The 25,217-nt window shown below is 41.9% G+C and overlaps 1 protein-coding gene across 3 annotated transcripts in view; it reads left to right on the top strand.

The window, feature by feature from the left end:
• The first annotated feature begins 253 nt into the window (after nt 1–253).
• LOC121184476 (voltage-dependent N-type calcium channel subunit alpha-1B-like) overlaps nt 254–25,217 on the top strand; it is a 52,343-nt gene continuing 27,379 nt past the window's right edge. For all 3 annotated transcript variants that reach the window (XM_041042147.1, XM_041042148.1, XM_041042149.1), the window contains exons 1-10: nt 254–300; nt 5,649–6,413; nt 7,457–7,650; nt 8,715–8,835; nt 9,465–9,594; nt 9,723–9,782; nt 11,915–12,021; nt 22,280–22,376; nt 23,919–24,079; nt 24,221–24,358. In XM_041042147.1, coding sequence (XP_040898081.1) covers nt 272–300; nt 5,649–6,413; nt 7,457–7,650; nt 8,715–8,835; nt 9,465–9,594; nt 9,723–9,782; nt 11,915–12,021; nt 22,280–22,376; nt 23,919–24,079; nt 24,221–24,358 — 1,802 coding nt within the window. In that variant the 5' untranslated portion in view covers nt 254–271. The remainder of the gene's footprint in view (nt 301–5,648; nt 6,414–7,456; nt 7,651–8,714; nt 8,836–9,464; nt 9,595–9,722; nt 9,783–11,914; nt 12,022–22,279; nt 22,377–23,918; nt 24,080–24,220; nt 24,359–25,217) is intronic.

Below are 25,217 nucleotides of genomic sequence, written 5' to 3'. Positions count from 1 at the left end.
ATGAATCTGTGCAGTGTTGAGTTTCACTGACAGTAGTTTAACAGCCTTCCAAACAGGAAAGTGGAAGCGAGTAGGTGAAATGAGTGAATCGAAAACGTATATACTATTATACTGAATTGATCAAAATAGCAGGTAAACTTGTGCTATTTGTACTGTATGTATGGTATGTATGTATTTTGCCAATACTGTCCAGGATGAGGAAGAGCAGGAGGAGGCCATCAATAAGAAACTCACCCTCCAGAAGGCCAAGGAGGTAAAGGAGGTCAGCCCCATGTCAGCCGCTAACATTTCCATCACAGCGTAAGTCAACCTCTGTTATCTAATGTTCGTTCCAGCCTTTCTGAAATCTCTGTTCTTCTCTTTTATTGCTCAGCTCTCACCCACAAAAAAAAAAAAAAAAAAAAAAAGACACATGGGAATTCTGGGAATTTTAGTTCTACAGCTACCCATGCTAAAGAGCAGTTCACCAATATGTCAGCACTCATGACTCTGCAGGGCACACGTCCATCCTGCTCGGTGATTCAATTCTCAGGTTAGCGTTTAGCTTAGGGCACAAACCCTTAACCCTAGCCTAAAAAATGGGAGCAAAAAATAAAGATGAAAGGCAAAAATATAAAACAGCTATGTATACAGAATCCTCCAATAATTCAGTATAAATATAGCAGAATGTTAACATCTCTGGGTCGTTATTTTTCCTGTTTATTTCAGGGAAGCAGAATATTTAGACAAACAGACAGCATAGTCAGAATTTTCTTTTGATATCTTCGTACTTGGTCCCTGTTTGATTTAGCTCTCGGGGCTGCTTTTCCCAGATGACAGCCACATGTTGAAGCATGATGTTGATTAACATTCTCAGAGTCAATGTCCCAGTGAAAGTCAGTGCTACTCTGCTCACCCACACAGTCTTTTCTTCACAAAGCAGATCCCCCGCTCTCTGCCTCCCAAATGGCCTCTGCTGTAGAGTTCTGCAGGGTCCCGGAGAAGAATCATAACATCAGCAGACAAAATACTACTCACAAGTGAAATGAGAAATGTTTTACACTCTTAAACAACCAGTACGCCCATGAGATCCCATTATATTTCTGACAACCAACCATGGGCACAGACATACAGCATATATGATACTGGGATGGACAGATATTTAACAAAAAGCTTTTCAGAGGAAGCAAAGATACTGAAGCTGTTGTGCAATTTTAATTATAACCATTCACAAGGCTAATTATGGACTAACTGTAGATTCTCCAGGCAGTACATGATGCGTATTATAATGTTAAGTGATATTTCATACATTTATTGGTGTAGTCATTGTATTGTTTTAGTTCTTGTCAGTTTAATTTATCCTTGTTTCATTATTTTGGTTTACAGCAGTCAACATAAGATGTACAGAAGCATTTACATTGCATTGTTGTGAACTGTCCATTCTTCTTAAGATACTGTTGTGTTTCTGTAGAAGAATGACAACATAGTCTGTGCACTGCTCTGTATTCTGTAACAAACTGTTATTATTGCATTAGCTGTTAAGGCTCATTTGTGAACATAAAGGTTGTGTAACACAAACATAAGATTGCTGCTCCTCAGGCATAAATAATTTCACTGGTGGAGCTGAACCTCAAACAGAATTCTTGAGCTTTTTTTTTTTTTTGGAGAACATGGCAGCTGTCCTGAGTTCTCCACGGCAACGAAGAAGGTTTGGGAAAAGGAACAGTACACCTTTAATCTGGAAGCACTGTCTGCTGGATGTGTAAATAAGCCACTGCTCCATGTTCACCATAACAATTTTACAAGGGGATAATATATCAGATAGTATATCAACAACAAAAAGCAGCTTTGAGACTGTAGGTCCTGACTCCAAACCTAATGCAAGGGCTACTTGAGAACTGGTTTGGAAAACAGACTGTGTCAGTGTGAGTGGAGGTTCTGGCCCACAACTGAAACCAGATGCATTTTCAGTGTGCCCAGTTAAATGAAATCTTATTTACAGAAACACAGTGAGACATTGGCATCAGTTATGAATTTAATACTAATGTCAGAATTTTTGTTAAATAAAGAATTTTTTTTTTTCAGCTCCACCCATGAAATTATTCCTGTATCCACACCACTCTGTGTCTACACATCTATAATTCAATTCAGTTTGCCTTTGCACCACTCAGTGAAATTGTGCGTGTTTATAGATTTCAGTGTAACTCCACTCTGTCATGACTGGGCTGTACAAGTATTTCCCTTCCTCATTGTAGCATATAAGTCAAAATGTCCCTGATGGCCCATTTGTGTGACATTTCCTTTCTGGTTCAGTCTCAGTTTTGTGTTTCTGAGCTTTGACTGTTCATTACATTGAAATGTGATGGGAGGGGCTAACGGACAAGCAGAGAAATGTCGAATGGTGTCTGGCTGTTTCCCTGACTTCATCCTAAATGATGTCCCCTCCCCCCTCCCCCATTTTTGTTTTGTGCATGTGCAGTTTTCTAACACGCAGTCGAGGTAACGCGCATTCTAGCAGCTCATCCATCTGCAGCGTTAACTCACTGTGAGTTATTACCTCTCTGATACACTTTTTAAAGTCCTCTCATGATCCTTCTCTCATTCCTTCTCTTCTGCTGCTAAACCCTTTCTTCTTCTGGTGTCATCATGTCTTTCTTCTGTGTGAGTTGTCCAAAAGAACGTGGCAGCTCTTCTGTGCTCACAGAGCTGTGTGTGTGTGTGTGTTTCAGTATTTCCATGCACGTGTTGTGTTTTCATTATTTCCCTGTGGACAACAAGGGTCACAAGTGTCTTTGTCAGTGATGGTAGTATCTGACTGTCTGTGATCCACATCCTTCTGTCTCAGAGCGATTTCTCACTGACTGCACTTCTTCTTCTGTAAATCTCAAGATGCTACATATCACTGTTCATTCTGTATGTGATATGATTCATTTCCCAAGCTGGTTGTAAATATGTGTTGTACGTTATAACTGCAGTGTCAGCTGTATGCTTGTGTTTTACAGATAAAGAATGGGACTGCTCAGTAGAAACACAGCAGCTTTTGATAGCAGTTACTATCATTCTTATTTGTACAGTGATTTGTGGTGAGTCAGAACGATGTGGGACTTTGACGGCTGACAGTGACACTAGTGGACTCACGCTGCTGGGGAAATTTTATAGAATTTTCATATTGTCAACAATTCCCATGAAAATGAATGGAGAGTATTTATGTAGCACTTCTCTTGTCTTGTTTGATCTTATCGACCACTCAGAGCACTTTACTCTACAGGCCACATTCACCCGGTCACACACACATTCATACGAATGTTTTTATTTTGTCTCAATCCCACATGCACCATCCTGCTGCCTCGGATACAGATTAGTGCACCAAAACAGTCTCCAACAAATGAACTATTGAGTAACGTTTGCTAAAAACCACAGTGACCAGCTATTTGAGGAAATTACTGAAACTTTTTAAAAAATGAAATTATATATTTGTGAGGTGTGAGGTTTAAAGGTTTACGTCTTCAGTAAGCAATGAGCTAGAGGCTTAAAGCCACCGAGACAAGCTAGCATACTGTTGGTTTTAATCTTTTCATTGGATTTGTTGACAATAAGAAAACAATTTTTAAAAAATTGAGTTGTTTCCCATATTCTGTATTGTTAAATGCAACAATCTTCAAAGCAACAAAAGCACTAAATGAAACCTCATTAACCTTATAACCATGAAGATTTGGTAGAAAGCTCTCAAGTGACCTTTCACTTGGCCATCAACTAAGGTGTCTTTACGCCTACTGTGGTCATGTGTAAATACATAGATTACACTGTAACAATAATTCGTTACTAGATTGCATACACTTTACCAGACTATCTCCAAAATTGTTGTAGCACTTTCAGTAAGTGATACTGAGATAAGCAACTAAGAGTTTCCTTCTTTAGGCTGCAGATTCTGTGATATCCAATATTTGTTGCCAGCAAGCAAGAAAGGGTTTGCCCCCCTAATCTCAGATCAGATCACACATCTTCACTCTGTAATTATAAAGCAGCTTTAGGTCTGGCAGATACTGAGGGTCTAACAGCTGAAAGACAGAATTAGTGTTGTAATTGGCCATAAAACTGTCATTTTTGTACTATTTTCAGTATTTGTTTGTTCTGTAATTTCATTTGTATAAATAATGACAGCTAGTAGCACATATATACACATTCTTCAGTTACTTGTGCAACCCTGGTTCTATGAGTAGTTTGAGTGCGATGTCTCAGTGTGGGATATGCTCTCATGCACCTCTTGCATTGCGACAAAGACTATGCAAAACTATAGTTTACTTCAGTGCAATGGAGGCAGATCCCATAGTGAAATAATGCTATGAACGGTCAATCAGATCAGTCAAGCCAAACATTACACAGCTCTTTTCCACTGTAACGGCACAAGTTTGCATTCAGAGTTCAGTATTTTTTATCTCCTGCCCCCCATTATTACCCTGCTCCCTCTCAGCACAAACAATTTCTGTTGGAGTTTTTGTATAATTTTGCATCTCTACTGTACACGTTTCTCCCCTCGTCAGATTCCTGAAGCTTATTTGCTCCCTCTGTGCTTTTGTCTGTAACTTGTTTCTGTCCCTTTGAAATTCCTTCTCTCCCTCTGTTTGTTTCAATGTTGCTCCCTTTATGTGTTTGTAGGAGTTATGTCTGCACCCCAGTCCATCACTTCCTGAGGTAAACCCAGCCGCCTGCTAGCAAGGTGGTGGATGATGGTGATGATGATGATGATGATTACATACGTAAAAACATACATAATCATTTTCTCATTATTTACATCCTTTGAAAGCAAGACCACATAAATAAAACAGACCTGCCCTGCATTGCTGTCATACACACCATGTTACGGGCTTTCCCGTTCATTCAGTGAGTCCAGTCCCATGTTGTCCATCTACGCTCTTAGCAGGATCACAGTGCAGTGTGTTACATAGTTTTACATATGTAGAAGGTGAGTATGAAGAATGTAAGGGCAGGATGATGGAGCATTGAAAGCATGGACTAAAGTTACATTCTGTCCTTATAATCTGACTTATTTGACCCAATGCCACGTTCGGAGATGGCATGGTTACATGTCATTTTCCAACTGTAAAATAATGTGAAGAGATAGCACTGTTAAAAGTTCACACAGAGTCAACAGTGCATGCATTCAGCCATTTCACAGTGCTGTATTACACAGACATTGACAGAAAAAAAAAGGTGCTGCATGTCACAGCATGGTTATGTGGCCATGCTTGGCCTTTGTTCAGACATATCCATGGATGAGCCCTCTCCACAGTACAACTGTGATAAGTGAACGCAGTGGTTTGCTGTGTTGAAAGCTCCATTGCACCTTGTTCATACTGTAAATCATTCAAGCATGTAGGGACTATGTGTGCCATCGTGGGATGTAAAATGAAATATACTGCAGGTTTTATGTGCCATGAAGTATAAAGTACATACATACTGAATGTGTCACAACTCAATAGAAAACCGTGCCTGCCAGTGTATCCATTGGAAATGCTTAAATCCTTTGTAGAAAAGACAAGTGTTGTGAAAAAACTCTGTCACCGATATCAAAGTAGAGGGATTGGTAAATAATTTGCATGGGATTTTGTATTGTGGTGTCAATGTTTTCAGTGGTTGTGATTTGTCTGTTTCTTCTGCCCCTCCCTTAGTAAGGAGCAGCAGAAGTCAATGAAGACAATGTCGGTGTGGGAGCAGAGGGCCAACCAGCTGAGGAGGCAGAACCGGGCGAGCTGTGAGGCCCTGTACAGTGAACTGGAGCCTGAGGAGCGCCTCCGTCTGTCCTCGGCCCCCCACAAGACCCACCACGACCGGCCACTGCTTGTCGAGCCCTGCGACGGGCCTATGCTGGGCGGCCACCAGCACCACCATCATAAGCCCTGCATGCCAGAGGAGGGTGAAACTGCCGCCGACCCTCCTGTGCCTCACCAGCCTCGCCGCCACCACCGCCACAGAGACAGGGACCGCACCAGAAATAAAGAGGAGACAAATGATAACGGTGACACTGGTGGGAGACACCACGTCCATCACAGTCGCTCCAAAGATTATGATGGCAGTCGGGGCAAAGAGGGGAAGAGCGAGAGGTCCCGCAGCCGAGAGGGAGGCAGGAGGCATCACCATCAGAGCTCGGTGGATGACAGCGGAGGTGGAGGAGTCACGAGCGAGAGAGAGCATCGCCATCATCATTCACACCGGCAGTCCCGAGGGGGCAACGGGACAGTGAACAGTGGAGGGAGGGGAGAGCGAAGATCCCGGCACAAAGATGGACGTTCTTCTCACAGGGATGGGGACAGGAGTTCCAGGGGAGACAGCGGCGCCAATGGAGAGAGGAGGAGACATCGGACTCATGGATCCAGGGGCCAATCCACAGTTGAGGGAGAGGAGTCCAACGAAAGAGAGAAGACTCATGGTCACAGGTAAAAAGGATTGAAAAATCAAAGCTGCCGCACAGTCAGCACTCTTTCCTCTGAACAGACTTTGGGACTTTGAGGGCTCTAAGCTCATTTAAGCCAGTTGTAGTTTCTGTCATGCTGTAGCTGATTAGTGGTGAAGAATTCATTCAATATTCATTTAATATCTGTTTTTGTTTTGTTTTTTTTCTTTGGTAACAGTCACGGACCACGCCCACATGCACCACACAACATGTTACTCCTGATTTTTGTTACTACCTGTCCTCCAGGTTTTGAGATACATGTTTTTGGTATCTGTGGCGTCCACTATCAGTGAGGCTCAGGATGCTTTGGTAGGCCTACTCCCAAATCCAGTCTGAAAATATCTACCAAGATTTATGATGATTGGACAGATCGTGAATGAGTTATGGACAATTTCCAGCCAAGTGCACAACACAGGGAGGAGAGGAGACTGGAGCGGAATAGAAGAGTATTTATTGCAGGGTTAAAGGGATGGGATTTGAGCCAGAGGGGATGGCTGGGAGCGTGTGGGACTGGGCTGGTGGCTTAGGGGAAAAGCCAGGGCTGAACCCACCAGAGTGTCCAGACAATGGGAAGCTGGGCCGCTGGAGACAGGGGCAGACAGGACTGCAGGAAGAGGAGAACAGATTAAGCAACAAGGCAACAAGGCAACAAGCAAAATATATATTAGAGTGGTACCATGGTGGTAGTGGCAGAGCTGGGTCTTTGTGGAAGTCTTGATTGCAGGATGGGATGCAGCTGGTGGTGGGTTCTGCTCTGAGTCCAGCAGACCTGTCTCCACTCAGACTCTCACACAGACATACAGGGAAAGGGAGACTGCAGGCTTGGCGGGGGGGGGGTGACAAAATGGTGTTGCTCCTGCTCTGTAAATGTTTATCCAGATCCAACAGCTTTTATTCAGCCAAACTAAATGTCACTGACAGTGGTGACAAGTAGCACAGTCATTTCTTCCCTGAAGGGACTTAAGAATGGGATGTTATTTGAGAATATTCTGTATATTAATATCTAAACTCCTGTCTCTGTTCTAGGGACAGGTTTGGTGACTCAGAGGGGGAGTCCCTAGCCATCTCCCCTCAGCAGGACTCTAAGGGGGCCAACTGGCCTCCTGACGGACCAGAGGACTCAGACAACCAGCGGAATGTCCAACGAACTGGCCGAAGCTCCATCCAAATTCCTCCTGTGACTATCACCTCCCCACCTGGAGAGACCACCCTCATACAAAGTCAGTATCAAGCCGCACATATAATGTGACTCAGAATACTCGAAGGTTTATTCATAGCCACAGTTAAAACAAGAACAGTTCACAGAGAATTCAAATACAGATTAGACAGATGTAGATATTCATCAGGTCTTTTCCCTTTCATAGAGATTGAATAGTGATTGAATATTTGGCCTTAGGAAATTATTTTTTCTGATTTCTATCGAATCAATTCAAGTTTTAAAGACATGAGAAATAAAATGGGAAAAGAAAATTGCAAAAAAAGAAAAACAAAAAGAAATACTCCTCTGAGCCAAAGGAACACCATGTCGGGGATACCAGCATGCTGAGACCAAACAGAGGGCTTAATTACTCATGTGTTTGTAGACCTGGGAAGGTTGAGACGCCCTCATGCAGCTCACACACTGACAGGATCTGCTCCAGCCTCGGACTGTAACAGACCTGGAGTTGGTGTCTGCGCCAAAACTATCCTCAATAAATCATATTGCATTGCCATTCAGGTGTTAAACTGTGTGGTGTACAGCTCTCTGTACACTGAAATTCTAAAAGGCAAAAATAAAAATGTATATGGCGAGTTGACAAAAAAGATTAAATGAATAAAACTAGTATAGTAATAATAGTAAAATTAAATTGGACTGGAAATAAACCACAAAAAGTTGAGTTTATCCATTTCAGATGACCAGTTTCTTGCTTATATGAAAAATGGTCCCCATAGAAAAGCATAGGATCTTTATATTAAATAAATTTTTATCAGCCAGTATAGAGATAGCAGGAAATGAGGGAAAGAAAAATGGGGAGCAACATGCAACACAGGACTGGATGTGAACTGGGAACATTATTGTCTGTGGTTGGCACCTTGATCCTGATACATGACCAAAACATGTGACAGCAGGTCACTGGAGACTGACAACTCCCATCGCAAAGAATTTTGATTTGCTCATGTATCTGTGACAGTCTGTGTTTGGTTAAATGTTAATGGTAAAGAGTCTACGGGCTGTGTACGGGCTCTAGAAGAGGACAAAGAAGAGATCTAATTGTTGCTGCAATTGAACTGTCTGTCTTCCCAGTGAACAGTATTGACTGTGAGACAATGCCCATGAATGAGAAGACCCTGGAGGACCTCGGTCAAAGTGGTCCCAAACCCATCCTGCCTTACAGTTCTATGTTCATCTTTGGACAGACCAATCCGTGAGTCCCCTCAGCCTTGTTTGTCCACTCACTTTTTGTTGTAGAACCTCCAGTATGTGATGGAAGTCGGATCCTTCAGAGACTGGGCAGCTCTTTTATTTCATATCTATAAACTTGCTCTCTGCTGATTTAGATGACCTTTATTTATGAAGTCAGAGTGACAGCATCTAGTTATATCGACACAGTCAGATGAGAGGTTATATTCATGGCTGTGGCCTCTTGTAAGCCAGTGTTTCAATTCATTTCATTCATACGGTATTGTTGAAACATTTAAATGATTAATCTGCATCATGATTTCCATCGTATATTCCTCCAGTGCTTGTGTATAGTAAACATCCTGGTATTTCTTCACTTGTTTGACAAGTGAATGAAAAAGCAAGGATGTGCTCAGTTTGGTGTCATTATGAGAACTTGGTTTTGTCTTTGTTAAACATTTTCCTTGATGAGGTGACTGAGATCCTGGCTTTATTTAAAGCCTAAGATTTAGACTTAATAACTTTAGACTTTAATAATAAATGGTGAGGAAACAGAAGCTGCTGCCACAGTTCAACCTTTGTTAAATCTGTGTCTCCTGTTGACTGTTGGTCTCCCTGTCTCCCGTCTGTCTTTCCCTGCCTTCTTCTCCGCAGGGTGAGGCGGTTGTGTCACTACATTGTGACCCTGCGTTATTTTGAGATGTCCATCCTGGTTGTCATAGCTATGAGCAGCATCGCTTTAGCAGCAGAGGACCCTGTCTGGACAAATGCCCCTCGCAACAATGTGAGACACAGTGCACATAAACATACACTCAAATACACACTACATGCATATTATACACTTGATTATTCCACACCTATACATATGTACATATACATTATGCAGTGCTAATGCAGTCTCTGTTTGTGCAGGTGCTCAAATATCTGGACTACGCCTTCACTGGTGTTTTCACTTTTGAAATGGTGATAAAGGTAAGCATGTACATGCACCATTAAAAGAGAAATAACCTCAGTGTCTCTTTGTCTTTCACTGCACTTTTCGTCCTCTTGAGTTAAACTGTCTACAGACTGAAGTGATGAATGAGGAGAGGACGGGGAGGCAGTCAGTGCCAGGACCTTACGTCACTGTGACAATTATAGTGCACTCAGGGGATCAGGATGCATTACCTTTTTTTATTGATAATCCACTGTATTTTCATCTAAAATCATCATCATTTACTGTGTGTCACTGATTACTCTAACACAGTGGTGTTTAAACCCATTGGTAGTTCAAAATGAACACTTTATAAATGTTAAATGTTTCTCTCCTTTAACCCCAGTACATCTCCCTGCCACCCCCCTGCTGATACCCACAGTGTTTCCTGGGCCCCTACTCCTATGCTTCTGCCTGAGCTACACCCAAAAGCTGCCCTTCACGGCCTCTTCTGCCAGATCTTGAATGGCTTATCAGTGCTTTTTCCCTGTCACTCCCATTTCACTGAGAACTCTAGATGTTGAGAAGTTGACAAATCCCAGCATCCCGCCTCCTCAGGGTGAAGGAAGGCCCAACATCCAGCCTCTCTACACTCGGTTGCCAGGCCAGAGTACTTTGAGTGCTTTCGCTCATCGGCAGCCTCTAACCCCTCCTCTCATGGTATCATGACTTCTGTGTTGGGCCAGTTGTCTCCCTCAGTAACTGGAGCTGCTTTCCCAGGTGTGAGGAGTCTTGCTGATTCTCTTAGGCAGAGGCCTTTGGCACTCTCAGCAGACCTGATGAACTGAATGAGATGCTTGGCTGAAGAGGAAGGTCTGCTGTTTGGTTCTGCCTGCATGTCTCAATCACTTCAGCCAGTTTCCTCAACATACTGCCGTCATACATCCTGACAGGATGTGCTGGAGACAGCTGGGCTGTCCATCATTCCTCACAGCATCCTCCAGCCTGCTTGACCTCTTTCATTTTAAAATGAAATGCACATTGAATTGGTAACACCATACTTTATACTTGCCAGGGTGCTGGCTCTGGTTGATACTTGAAAGGCCATCTGAAATCTGTCTCTGAGCTACTCTCCCCGTCTCCCTGTCCGAGAATCTCTTCCCCACCTGCAAAATATGTCATCTCTTCTGATCCCTTTTCGGATAAACAGACTTTGCGTCTTGAAGGGCTTGATCTTCTTTCCAGCGCATCACAAGCTTATCTAGCCTCTTCAGCAGTCATGATGTGCATCCTGATTTCTGGAGTACGCTTGTGATGTTGTCCATATAGCGTCTCAGTGGCAGAAGCCTTTGTCCTGATGGTAGTTTCGCTCCTCCAACAATCCGCCTGTGATGCCTACTTCTGGCTGTGGCCAGCTTGTGGTGGAATCTTGGAGGGAACAGCACATTCAAACATCCTTGAAGCATTTCACTACCAAGCCTCTGATTCAAACAGGCATGTTGAAAAATTCCAGAGCAACGTTGCTGGGGAACAAAGCCATATGCATTTTTAAAATCCAGCCACACGACATGCAGCTCGCCTTTCTCTCTCTTGGCCCTCTGGATCTGTTCATCCTCTTGGCCATAATAGAAAAGAAAATTTTCCCCTCTACGTCTGATGACCTCTGTCACCTCACAGGAACCAGCTGGGTGATCCTAATGGGACTGCCTTTGCTGTACGGCACTTTGAGTTTTTCAAGCTCGGCTTCGGGTAATTTCCAGCTTCCCGCACCTCTTGTCCTCCAGTGTGCTTAAAAGGATTCTCACAAGGAAAGTTGCTCCTTTCGTTCTCCCTCTGCGCCTGTTCTCTGCCCTCTGCAGGCTGACAGCCTCTGCTTCACCCCGTCCCACAGCACCTTTAGGCCTCGCTTCTTCCACTCCCTTTACTTTAATTACAGCAGACTTTAAAAGTCTGATGTGATTAATATTAAAATGCTTTATGACTTTTTTTAATTATTATTAATTAAGTCTAATCAGTGATCATCAACCACTATAGTAGTATAGCAGACTCACCCAGTACAGGTCTAATAACATAGTTCCATATCAGAATTAAGGTGATTTAAATCATTTGAAATTTAATCCTATTAAACATCCTAAAATAAAATGAATTAAACAATGAATAAAACGACATAACAGTGGTGTTTTTGGTTTAGATGGTGGACTTGGGCCTGCTGCTTCATCCTGGATCCTACTTCAGAGACCTGTGGAACATTCTGGACTTCATAGTGGTCAGTGGGGCGCTGGTGGCTTTTGCATTTTCGTAAGTTCAAAAACTCCTACCTTTTTGTCATAAAATGAGTCGTCTCCAGTTTGTAAGTTGTTAATCCAAATCTTAAACCAAACCTCAGTGAGAAATGTTGGAGTATGTTTGGACGGTGGGGGGCGGGGGGGGGGCAGAAACCTGTGGTGCAGCTTTTAGTCTGCCACATGTTCAATAGAGGAAAAAGGACCAGTGTGTTTAAACTGTAAACCAGAAGGTAATTAAACAGTAGAGGAAGGTGAGCTCATCTTTTGGCAAAGCCCTGCTACAGAGCAAAAGCTTGTTCAAAGTGATTATGTCTTACAAGTCAAGTTCTGTAAACATGTGGGACCCTGTCCGTCTGCTACCCTGCCAGTTCAGCCAGATGCTGAACGTAAGTGGATCCAGTAATTAGTGAACATCCCTTTTTTATGAGAGTCATATTGATGGACTCATCCCAGGTTGGATGGCTGAGCTTGCGTTATGTAAACGCCATCGTATGGATCCACAAGGATGACACTGTCAACCCACAGAGCCCAGTCAGAAGACTAAAATATAATCATCAGTATGGTGTTTTTAGGTGACAGTCTTTTATGTGACAGTTCTATTGTTGCGTTATATTTGTGAGTCAGTAGTGTCTATGTGTGTGTGTTGTGGTGTTGTGCTGTGCTGTGTGTTTATTGACATGATCCTCTCCCTGTTTCTGTGCTGGGATCGTTGTGAAGGAGCTTCATGGGGTAATGCCTCCTCTATCTCTCTCACCTTGCTCGTCTGTGTCATTCTCTGTGTGTATGTATGTGCGAGAGAAAACATACATGACTCCCACTGCAAAAACAAGTCATTTCCTCACATATTCAGTCTTACGTCTTTCACAGAAAAGAGTAAAAAACATTTTTAAAAAAACAGAGTTTGTTTCAGAAAAGTAAATATGAATTGGTTTAGTTCAACCTGAACCTAAAGCATTACAAGATGCATCACTATCAGCTGTGGTGTTCAGCAGGTGTATTTTCCCTTGAAACGACTGTAAGGCAATGCAGTATGTGGAGTGAAATTGCTTGTGTGGACGGGTGTGTATTTTGCAGTGTTCACGGTTGCGCCTGGGACACATTCCCATCTCGTCGTCCACCTAAGACCTTCCTGTACTTGACCCTCATGTGCTTGGCTAAAGGTCCTTCCTCCATGCTCTCCTCTGTTATAGAGGGGCATGTGACCTGCGCGTTCATCATCCTTATCTTCCTCGAGCCTCTGATGGGAAGTATTTTCATCAGCACTTTGCCTCGACACGGCTCTGCTTAGGCTGGAATGATACCATCAATTTCACATTCCCTGTTATTAATTCACCCGAGGCTGCTGTCGCAGGGCATGAGTACGTCTCAGGGAGTATCAGCCTTCTCTGTGATCTTAGCATGCACATCAGATGGACTTATGACATGCATGCTGTTAGCTGTAGGTTTTTAATGACCGCCCTATGACCATATTGCCCCGTCATTTCCATTTCCATTCAGTTTATTCTATACTTTCCTACTTAGCCTGTATCCGAGTGACTCAACATCCTGCTGCAGATGGAGATATATTCATATGGTTTGGATCCAAACCTGTGCTGAATAGCATTTGTGAATACTTTTTTTTTTCATATACAGAACTTTTCAGGGACTGAAACCTTGTCTAAGTGTTCAGTATTAAATAAATAAGACCTTATGAAATGATGCTAACTTCTTAACTATCTACATGGTAACCTAGCATTAGTTACAGGGAAAAGAGTTAGCATATCATTAACTAACTACATTGGTTTGTGGGGTTAATGGTTATTCAGGACTGACACATCCATGGTATGTGGAAGCTGGTCCTGGATGTTACCACATATCAGCAGCTCCTTTTACCTTTTACATTCCAGCAACCACAGACAGCTGTTTCCTAGATACTTTATTTCATCCTAATCCTAAAAGCCCTTTGATGTGATGTTAAAAGTCAAAATATACTGTTTAAATATATGAGCAAGTACATGAGCTAGGCTGCCAGACGATGTTATGTTAGAACAGTACGTTTTTTCCTGCCATGCTTAGTACTGATGAGCTCTACATTTAATTTTTACCCAGACATGCAGCTTTATCCTGGGTGTTTTAGGACAATATAATGGATTTGGCATATTTAAGATAATTTATTTTAAAATTTGTGATCAAAAAATCAGGAGACATTATCCCAGGATGTTAAAAGTTTAAAATAAATGCCTTGGGTGATATTAATCTGCAGTAATCTCTGTGGTTGGAAAAAGAAACAGGATGAAATTCAGTTTCATAATATATGGCTCATTGATTTATTTACTATAGAACACTTAGGATCACCTTGGTTGTGATTCTGCCTTGTTCTTCGTCCCACTCAGATTCTTCAGCAGGTTAAATCAAACTCAGACAAATTATTTGCAAAGGCTGTTTGGCACCAGGTCACTTCCACATTGGCAGTAACAAATAGAAAGCCTTGTTTGATTGACAGCTGCCATTCACTCACCATGCATGTCTCCGGAGCTCGGGCTGCCTGATTTCCATTTGATCGACTGCCTGTGGCAAGGACAACAAACCATAGCATCTCCATCAGAGCTGTATCTGTGAATGTGTCATTTCACCTACTGGAACCTCGAAAGTGTTGAGCTTAGTCTGCAACTTTTTGGTGCATTTCACGTTTGATGCTGCAAAGTGCAATACTGCCATTTAATGTCAGCTTCAGGTGCTAGAGATAACCTGTTTTTCAGGGCTGGGATGATATTTCTATTTGTTTTCTTAGAATTATTAGTATTATTATTCAGATTATCTCATGTTTAGCCCTTTGTTGGCATTTGCTTTTTATTATGTGATGTTTTGGTTGAGACTGAGAAGTTGTAGCAGCGTACAATTACAGAACAAGGGCTGAACAAATGCCTGTTTCAACAACCAACAGTCCTGATTTGTGTTTGACTTCAGTGATAGGCTACCTCCAAAACTAACAGGCACATTCAGCATCCAAGCACAGCTGCTGTTTTCTCCTCACGTGGCCTCACGTGGCCTGTAGCTGGATCCACTGTGGGGCCTATTCTTTACTGGGATTTCCTCACACAGTTGTCTGCTACCAACCAAAATATGAACAGTTTTACATCTGTTTTCATTAATGGAAACTATGGTGTTGTCATCTGATGCAAACATATGCTTTATTTTGTTTGTATGTGTGAAGCATCCATAAATGTGCTGTACCTTGTTTTACCACTGTTTTCCCCCAAGTAGATCGCAACAAGGTGTGACCAGGTGGGGAACCCTCCTATGCCACCCCGACCTCCTCCTTGACTCCTCACCCTGTACCCATACCTTACCCCAACACTCCTCCCTTAAATCCAACCCTCTCTAAGTACCATTCTTCCTATGCTTAGATCAGCTCCATGTATAATATATTAAACCCATACATACAGTGAATCAAATGCCGTTTTAACACATCAGTAACCTCTGTCTGACAGCTTTCAACTGAAACCTGCCTCTGCCTCCCAACACCATCCATGGTTTTGGCCATTTCATTCCAAAATGCTATTTTGCCCTTTTTTGGGGTGGAAATATTTTCCTGTATTTATTTTCTATTAAGTAGAAATCATGACTTCAATAAACAATAAAGAAGAGTTCTTTAAATGAACTTGATAATTATTTTAATAGTATCCAGTTTCAGTAATAGCCAGTGATAATCAGTGTGGTAGTAAATAGTTTAAAGAAATTCTTTATAATGCATCTTGGAATGAAACCTGTCATTTTGAGGTCAGTGTCTTTAAAAAGCAATATTTTTGTGTCTTTGTTCACAACATCCACTGTCAGCAAACTCAGGTCTGTTCACACAGAATTTTCCTTCTTCCAACCTGAGTAACATCAAGTACCACAGTAACAGCATTATAACACCTCCCACCTCCCACAGTACACATACAGCCAGTGTTTGCCAGCACGGAGAACAGGTAGCCAGTGGAAGGTTGTTAGGAGGTGAATGAATGATGAATCACACAAAACAGAAAAAAAATATAGGTTTGTGTTTATAATTGTTGGTTGAGAAAAGCAAAGTGAATACATTGCGGGGAATCCTATGAAGAGTAGCAGCAGCCGTCAGTATTCACTGTGGTGAGGTCACACTCAAACAAAAACCACAGTACATGTAGTGAATAGAAGGAAATCCTTCACTTGTTTGGGGAATGTGTCATAACTGGGCTACTTCCTGCTGTTTAAGACACCAAGAGTGTAAATATGGACATTTTTACTGTTGAAAATGTGAGTGGCTAAAGATTATTTACCTCACATCCCATTATTAATACAATAATACAAGAGCGAGATCAGTTTAGTATTTCTAACACTACGGTCTCCCCCCTATAGGATACAATAATGTAACCAAAATAATGTGTTTACAATAGATAATAAATCTGTTCTTTTATTATTTTATCTTTTTACTCAACCTGAAAAAAATAAGAACAAACATTTTAAAGGACTGGTTCAGATTTTCTCATACTCACATGTCATATGTAGTTTTAGAGGGTTACTGGTTACTGTAATTGTTCTTTCTCTCTACACTGACCATGAAGTGAGTCCAGTTCTTGTTCTGTGCAGAAATGCCTTTCTGAAGTTCAGCTGAAGCCTTTTCATCTCACAAAGTGCTTTTAGTACAAATTTCACTGTGTGAGACACAGCTGAGGAAAATCACTGGTAGTTTCATGTAGTTTGATTTTGTTGCTGCGACACAGTGCCAACAATGAAAGCTACATATGACCACCACAGTGAAGATAGCTAGTAACAACTTCTGAACCCCACTATTAGCTCTGGCTAATGTCAAATAATGGGACACTAAGGAACATGGCCAGTGGGTGTTGAACACACAATCAATGTGAAACCTTTTCAGCTCACATGGGTGTGTCTTTGCCTCAGTTGTCTCGCCCACTGGCTTCTGTACATTAACACATATTTACTTTACCGCTTCTATGAGTGTAATGCTTCATATCTAGTGTGCAATGAATGAAATCTGAACCTGTCCTTTAAATTATTTTTGAATGCAGCTGGCCTGCTGAATATTACAGGCCATACTCTGCAGGATGGAGTGAGAGTGAAAGGGAGAAAATGAGACAAACAGACTCTGGACTGTAATGGAAGTGAAAACAGAGCAGTGTTGAGAGAGTTGCAAGAGGGATTTTGTTTTCAGGGTCCAGCTCTCTGTTCTCAGTCCAGGAATATGATGATGAACAGTTGTGGCCTCAGCCTCATCTGAGCCAAATGTCCTCATTATCATTTGAACCTTCACATCCCCATAAGCGTCACATTTTAGCCACTGAAACTAGTCCAATCTCACTTTCTCTCCTGTTTCCTGGCTGTATCTGGGTGTTGAGGGGTATTCTTTGAAAGCTATCAGAATATCTTATGTGGTTGTTCCCTTAGTCCTCTTTGTAAATGTGTGAGTGTCTGGTCTAAAACCACTCTGGCCCCCTGGTCACTGTAAACGCATGCTAGACTAATGTGCATCAGAGCATGGAAGTTGTTGCATGTGGTTGTGATTGGAGTAAAGGGGCCTCATAAGGCCACAGAGGAAGACAGAAGCCCTGTCATCGTATCACATGGATGCCACGCTGTTTGTTACACCAGAGCTAATTGCTGTGGAGTCCAGGGTCATTTTAGGGCTTCTACAGAGCCTGTGGCACCATAACTGATAAGCTTTCCCATGGAGGCTGAGCAGTCTAATATGCTACAGTAATAATTGGAACATACCATCAGCTCCCTTTTTTAAAACCACCCTGGTCTGCCAGTTCAAGTACCTCTCTGTCTTGTTCACAAATGAGGGTAAAATGGGCCGTGAGGTCAACAGATGAATTGGTGTGGCCTCTGCAGTAATGTGGGTGTGGTAGTGGACCCCTGGGCTGAGGAGGAGCTGGGCAGTCTGTCTGTGTTCCCGCCCTCATCTGCAGTCAAGATATTTAGGCAGTGACCTAAAGAATGAGAATGGAAATTGAATCTGTCAGTTAGCATCTGATTGGTCAGGTGTGATGGGATGAGGAAGTAGACAGGGTTTGAACCTTGATCTCAAGCTTTTTTTTTATTTTTTATTATTCTTCACACAGCTTCCACCATCACTTTACATGTTTACAAATGACTGCGGCATCATGTGAACCTTTAAGCTAAACGTGCATCCATTAACACTTATTCCCATTTCTATGGTTCATCATGTCTTTCTATGACAGCAGGAACTTTACCCTGCCACTGAGTGTGGCCATTCAGAAAAGCTATAGAAACACGATGTACTACTGAGCAAACTAACCAAGAGCAGGAACCAAAAGGATGTCACGTCTTTTTGTCAAGACATGGTGTGAGGTGTCACAGATGCTGTGTCACTGTCCTCCATGATGACTCACCACACGGGAGGAAACTAGCCCGATGTTTATTTTTGTACCTGATGCCCCACAACTGACGGGTTAGGACTATTATCTTGGAATTACACTGCAGTAGTGTTGGGAGCCAATGCCTTCTGCCGTGTTGTGAGTACAGAGAAGGACACGAAGGGTGTTGTATTGATAAAGACTTAGCTGTTTTCAAATTCCTCTGTTGATGACCTTGCAGCTTCCACTGGAGGAAACTACAGTGGATCTAGTGTCACACCAAATATAATAGTTATTTAATAATACTTTAACACAAAAAAAAAAAACGTAACAACCCTACAACTGTAATGGGATGTTGATTCAAATAGTGCAAATCCTCATTTGGATCCTTTTTGGTGTCCAACTGAGCTCCGCCCACTTCAGATCAGTAAAAATAGCACCAGCAAAAACACAATGACATCAATATGTCAACTCTTCAAACCTTGGCCGAGAATGTTGTGGTCATGTATGATCCCATCGTTCATGGTAAGAGGCTGAAACTGGTTAAAAAAAAAAAAAGAAAGGCTTTAAAGGCTTTAGTGTCATAAGAATGTGGCAGGGAGAGTTGTTGAGAGTCAGTCTGATATACTGTTTTATACTATTCTCTAATGAGCTCTGGGTATTGTTGTCACTTTGACATACGTGTATTCATTTTCCATCAGTCTCCAGTATAGACAAACTCTGGTGTTAGCTTGTCCTCGTCCTAGAAAATCCACCTCAGGCACATGAGAGAAGCATCTGTTGTTACTTGCTGTGCAGTGGTAAGTTGATCAGTTTCTATCAGACTCTGTGCTCATCGTGTGTTTCTGACAAAGTCATAAAATCGCTGAATAAACAGAAGAAAAGAAATAGAAACTGCAAAGATGAAACTCACAGAGGTTTATTCAAACATCTCACCCCAGACAGTGACATGATAAATTAAAAAAAAATGTTTAGTTTTTTGTTTTTTTTTCCTTTTCAGTAGCAGATTAGTTTAAGATCTTAATCACTGAGGTGTCCACTGGACATGTTGTTGATTAAGATCCCTGATGCACAGTCTCAAGTATGATCAGATTTGCATGGAGAACAATGGAGTCCTCCTTTAACTAAAGGACAAAGGAAGCCTTCCTGTGAATTACCTGACTGACTGCATGTTCACACACAGATTTCACACTGACTTGTTCATGTAAACCAGGATTACATGATACACACAGCTGAATGGTTGTGGGGGGGGGGGGGGGGGGGGGGGGGGGTGCATGTCCCTGTGTGAGGCTGCCTGTATAGTGCAGTGTTTAGTGCTCAGGAATAACATCACAACTAGTCTCACATACCCCAGTTAGTGTGCTTTAAACGTATTCCCTCCAACCCCATACAGTCATGTATTATAAATATAGTAAAATACATATTTTACCATTTATTGTTTCTTTGGATGTTTTGTTTTTGATAGAATCAGCTGTTTCGGCCTTTCTACAACATGTTGCTTTATAGTAGATTATAATAGAGGGTAAAGTCAGTGATTCTCTGGGCGGCTGTGTGAATATTCTACTCACAGTGGAAAACAGTGGAAACACATTTGGAAAGAAAAAAAGTGATTATGTTTTTGCAGGCCACTCTGTGGTATAAGATATGGCTAAAATGTGCATAATGATTCTAAAGTGGCTGTGAAAGGAACAGTTTCTTGGAAACAGGCTTATTCTCCTTTCTTTCTGAGAGTTAGATGTAAAGACCAATACCAGTCCTTTACTTATACTGAAGCTTCTGCTATTTTCTCTACTCTCTCTCTCCCTCTCTCCCTCTCTCCCTGTGCACTTTGTTGCTTCATGCACCTGCAGCCTTGTGGCATATTTGTAAAGTAAAATAGACACAGAAGACAACCTAAAGTTCGGAGGTTGAAGAACCTGAACATAATAAAAATACATAAACCATAAATAATTACAAAGACAACTCAAATCAAAATGTACCTTTAAGTGCCACAGGTTTACCATTGACCCTCTTCCCAGAGGGTATTTCCTCACTGTGGCATCATCAGCAAACTGAAATATTTTAACTGAGTCATCACAGGTTGTCCAGTCATTTGTGTAAAGCAGTGGAGAAAGGCACCAGTTCTGTGGAGGCTCAGAGTTAATTGTATGTGGGTTCAGCAGAAAGTTGGAAGTTTTCCTTCCTGCAACAAGTCAAGAATCCAGAAGCTTCAAAAGAGTTTCTCTGGGATTAACTGTATTCATAACTGTAATCAGTTAACAATATACATACAGATGAGGAAACCTGTTTTTTAGGCCCAGGCACCACAGCTGGATCCTTGAGATGACCGATAGACCTGAACCCATTAAAAATAGAGGTTAAAATATGTTAAAACTCATTTCATTTACTGGCTAATTTTAAATTATCCTAGAGCTCGTCCCTTCCCTTCTTCAAATCTGTTATCTCCTGCAAACATTTCCTCATCCCTCCACCGTCCCTACTATGAATTCTAACCTCCAGTTTCTCTTTGTGTTACCTTCTTGCTTGTTGCTCTGCTCTTTCTGTTTCATACAGTATTTGGCAGCTTTATACAGAACTTTATCTCCACTTTGAAAAGCAGCATTTTGTTCTCATACACTGCTTTAAGACCCGTGTTAAACCAGGGTTTGCTGTTACTATAGAAAGTCACTGGCTTAGATGAGAGGCCGCAACATCTTCACTGTAACTGAAATAAGACGTCACTGTATTCACTAGTGCGTCCAGTAAAGAACAAGAGTCTGTACAAACGTCCCAGATGATGCAGTCCAGGCTGTCCATTAACCTGCTGTTTGTCACATCTGACCATGATCTCATTACTTTGCTTACGCTGGAGTCTGTACTTGTACTATTTTAGCTGATGAGAACTCCTGGACATGGCACTAAGGTCTGGATCTGAAACATGGGGGTCTCATGGTCCAGAGAGCAGGATTGTGATAGCTGGTGACCATCCAGGCACCAGCAGTTGTTAACATGGAATCAGACAATGGCAGAATGGTCAGCTCCATACAGGGAGAAACCAGACTGCTCTATGGCTGCATGCAGGACTCTGGAAGTGAGCACACATAGGTGGACCAGTCCTGCACTTTGTATGTCTCCCACCCACCCTGACCACCTCCCTCTAGCATGGTACTTAAATGCAGCACTTCATTCTCTTGAAAAAAAATGTTGCTGAACATAAGACAGGCAGTGAGACAGGTGTTGAGGTGATGATTACAGCTCTGCACTTAACACGCAGACACTGGTATCAATCTTCTCATCTCAGTCTCTGAAAGAAAGCGAACAAGTGTATTTCCTAAAAGGTTGAACTGTTCCTTTAAGTATAAAATCTCTCTCCACCATGGTATCCTAGAAATACTAGACATTTTCATCCATGTATGAAGAAGAAAATGTGTCTTGGTAAATTAAATTAGAGTAGTGCCAGCTACATTTCTTAATATCAAATGGTTAACATCAGTGGTGTAGTTACCAAGGTAATGTGACAGGATAACGGATAGGAAGCCAGTCACAGGGTTACACTGGCTGCAAAGATTGGCCTCCTCTCTGCCCAGCCTAACACTAGTACTGATGCCCTGAGCACTGTGCATTAGGAGCATTATGCATGAACCAGGATGCCTTACATAACAGTGTTTCCCCCAGACTTCCCATTTTTCTCATTGATGTTTTTGTTGATACCCAGAAAAACCTGTTGTTGTTGTGTGTCTCATTAACCCAGCTGATCTAAACACACCTGATTCATATCCTGCCACATTTCAAAAGTAGTTACAAATGAATTCTGACTACGATGTTAAAGTCTGAAAACCAATTTCTGCTACATGTGCTGTTTATCAGTATTAGTAATACTGACAGATCTGATTACTGCAGGCTGTGTGTGGATAATTATGTGTGTGGTGTAACAGTGGCTGCTTTCCACAGGGGGACCAAAGGCAAAGACATCAGCACTATCAAGTCACTGAGGGTTCTCCGAGTACTCAGGCCTCTCAAGACCATCAAACGTCTGCCGAAGCTCAAGGTTCTGCTCCTTTACTGTTCTCTGGTTTGTTTTTGGTTCATTTAACCAGGTTAGCAGGTCTCAGCTGTGATCAAGGCAGGCAATCTTACTGCCACAATACTGTTTTCAGTTTGAATTATCTGTGACATACATGGAAAATGCTGATTACACCATACACCATAACCACCTCATCTGTAAAATTCAACAGACGAACAGTGTTACTCCATCTTCCCTGTGGTTCTCAGTTCCAAGCCCATTGGTTCCCACTTCAGTTCAAATATACAGCTTCATTTTCAAAAAAACAGAAAATAGTTCCTTTGTGAGGAACTATTTATTTGTTTATTACCTTTGGATTATAAATATAATAATGTAGAAGTGGTAATTGGCATCAGTGCTGCTCTGTTTCATGAGGCAACAAAAAAACTTAGAAACTAAGTCCATCATTTTGGATGAGCTCAGCAGAAACCACAGCAGCTGTTTTCATTCATGCTTGTTTGAACTGCAAAATTCAAACTGCAGAAATCTGTTACATGTATATTAACAAAAAAAAAAAAAAAAAGCGAAAAACAAAACAAAACAAGGTTTTAAATCAGATGAGAGTTTATCTGTCTCATTGTGAAAACCGGACCCCAGCTGTACCTGTACCCTACACACAATACATGTTCTGTTTCTGTTTTTCTGTATGTTGTTTTCTTCATGTAATGGAGTCACATTGGGGCAGTATAGTGTTTACAAGATTTTGTTTTGTCTGACTGTTACTATTATGATATAGGCTTTATTTTTAAACTACGTGGTTCTTACCTTTTTCCTCTGACAGACGTGGGGCCTCATGTACTAACGGTGCGTACGCATCAAAATGTTGCCAATGTTCCACGCACACGTCGGGATGTACAAAAATCAACTCTGCGGGGATTTTTTTCAAATTTTCGAGCTGCCGTGAGAGTGTGCGTACCGCCACGCAAACTCTGTCATTTGATAGTGCCAAAATACAAAAATACGAGAAACTCTGTTTATACACAGAATATGTTCCCCCAAATTTTCCCTATAATTTTCCCTATAAATGGCTGCGTGAAGTCACGCGTAATTGCGCAAGAATGGCAGCTTTGGCACAACTAGAAGATAGTGCTATGATGAAATCTGAAAGCTGCGCAATCCTTCTTACATGAGGCCCCCGGTATCTTGTTGAGCACAGGGTATGAGTAACTTACACTGTTAAGCTGCTTCTCTCAGAAAGCTGAGCCTTTCTGCTCTTTGTTTGTTCCTCTCAGCTCCATTTTGTTTTTTTCCATCCTCCCTGTGTTTGAGTTGTTGCAAAGTGATCTTACACACGTGAATTGATTATTAGCTGCACGCCTTATAAATGACATGCTAATGCAGGAATTGTCCCATTATTGGGACAAGGTGCATGTTTGTATCACTGAGATTAATATAGAATCAAATTCAGATGAAAAATGCCATTAACAGATGGAACAGGTAATAGTTTTCATGTTTTGTCATGTTCCGAAATAATTTTCCACTTATTCCCCAAATGAAACGTGTGTGTGTGTTTGTGTGTGTCCTCAGGCAGTGTTCGACTGTGTGGTCAACTCTTTGAAGAACGTGCTGAACATCCTCATCGTTTACATCCTCTTCATGTTCATCTTTGCCGTCATTGCAGTTCAGCTCTTCAAAGGAAAATTCTTCTTCTGCACAGACGAGTCCAAGGGCCTGGAGAAGGACTGCAAGTTGGTCTAAGATCCCCAACTTCCTCATTTCTTATTTTAGCAACTTTTTAACTGTGAACCATCGAACGTCGGTGTGGTCAAAACCCGACCTCATGCCTGTCTATCCCCACTCAGCTGTATTTATGCCTTCATATCTTCCAGAGGACAGTTCTTGGACTACGACAAAGACGAGGTAGCTGCCATGACCCGAGAGTGGAAAAAATATGATTTCCATTATGACAATGTGCTGTGGGCCTTCCTGACGCTCTTCACTGTCTCCACTGGGGAGGGCTGGCCAACGTAAGTGCAGTTGATGTGACTCCCTCTTTGAGTTAAAGACGTGTGTGATGCTGTCAGAGTGGAAATGACACTCACCTGAGGTGAATGTGACGCCTTAAAAAATAGGATTCACCCAGGATTCATAAATGTTACTTTAACGGTTCCTGTGGGAAAATTGGATCATTGAAAATGCAAGTAGGAACAGAAGACTACAAAAACTTAATCTAAATACAATAAAGGGAAGATATTCAACTTAAAATACTGATAACGTACTGTACAGAGTGGATCCATCTGTATGTAACTGACATGGATTTGCCTTCATTTTCCTTTGGGCTCAGACTGAAGGATCATTTCACACAGATCTAACCTGTTCGGTCCCACTCATCCAGCAGTAGGCCAGTCTTTACAAAGTCCCTCTGCGCAGCCAAACATGGTTCAGTCCCACAGAGCTTTATTTTGAATTCTAGTGGAGATCCCCAAATTTCCAAAGATTCACAAAATCTGAGGCTGAATTTTGGATCGTGTGTTTAGAATTAAGGTCACGTCATCTCGAATATCTCCATCTGCTTAAATGATGCAGCCATTAAGAAAAAGCACATGGAATCTTTGGTTTAAATATTTCAACAGCATGTAGCTTCAGTTAAGAGCCTGATCTTGGCAGACAGTGTGGAATTGGATGATTTTTCCCAACACTGAAATACTGAAGCTGCATTCATTTTTTTTTTTTGGCCACTTTTTTTGGGGAAACAAACTGTGCCCACTGCTTCTGAAAAGTGCTGTCTAAATAAACTTGTAAGTCTAACTAGATCCGGTTTGGTCTCCAGCTCCAGCTCCAGAGAAACATAGCAGAGCTTTCTCTCTGAAAACAGCTGCCTCCTCC

This window comes from Toxotes jaculatrix, chromosome 7 (assembly GCF_017976425.1).
Source record: "Toxotes jaculatrix isolate fToxJac2 chromosome 7, fToxJac2.pri, whole genome shotgun sequence".
Classification (NCBI taxonomy): Eukaryota; Metazoa; Chordata; class Actinopteri; family Toxotidae; genus Toxotes; species Toxotes jaculatrix.
The sequence above is the reverse complement of the archived record's forward strand: the minus strand, read 5'-3'. Positions and strand labels throughout refer to the sequence as shown.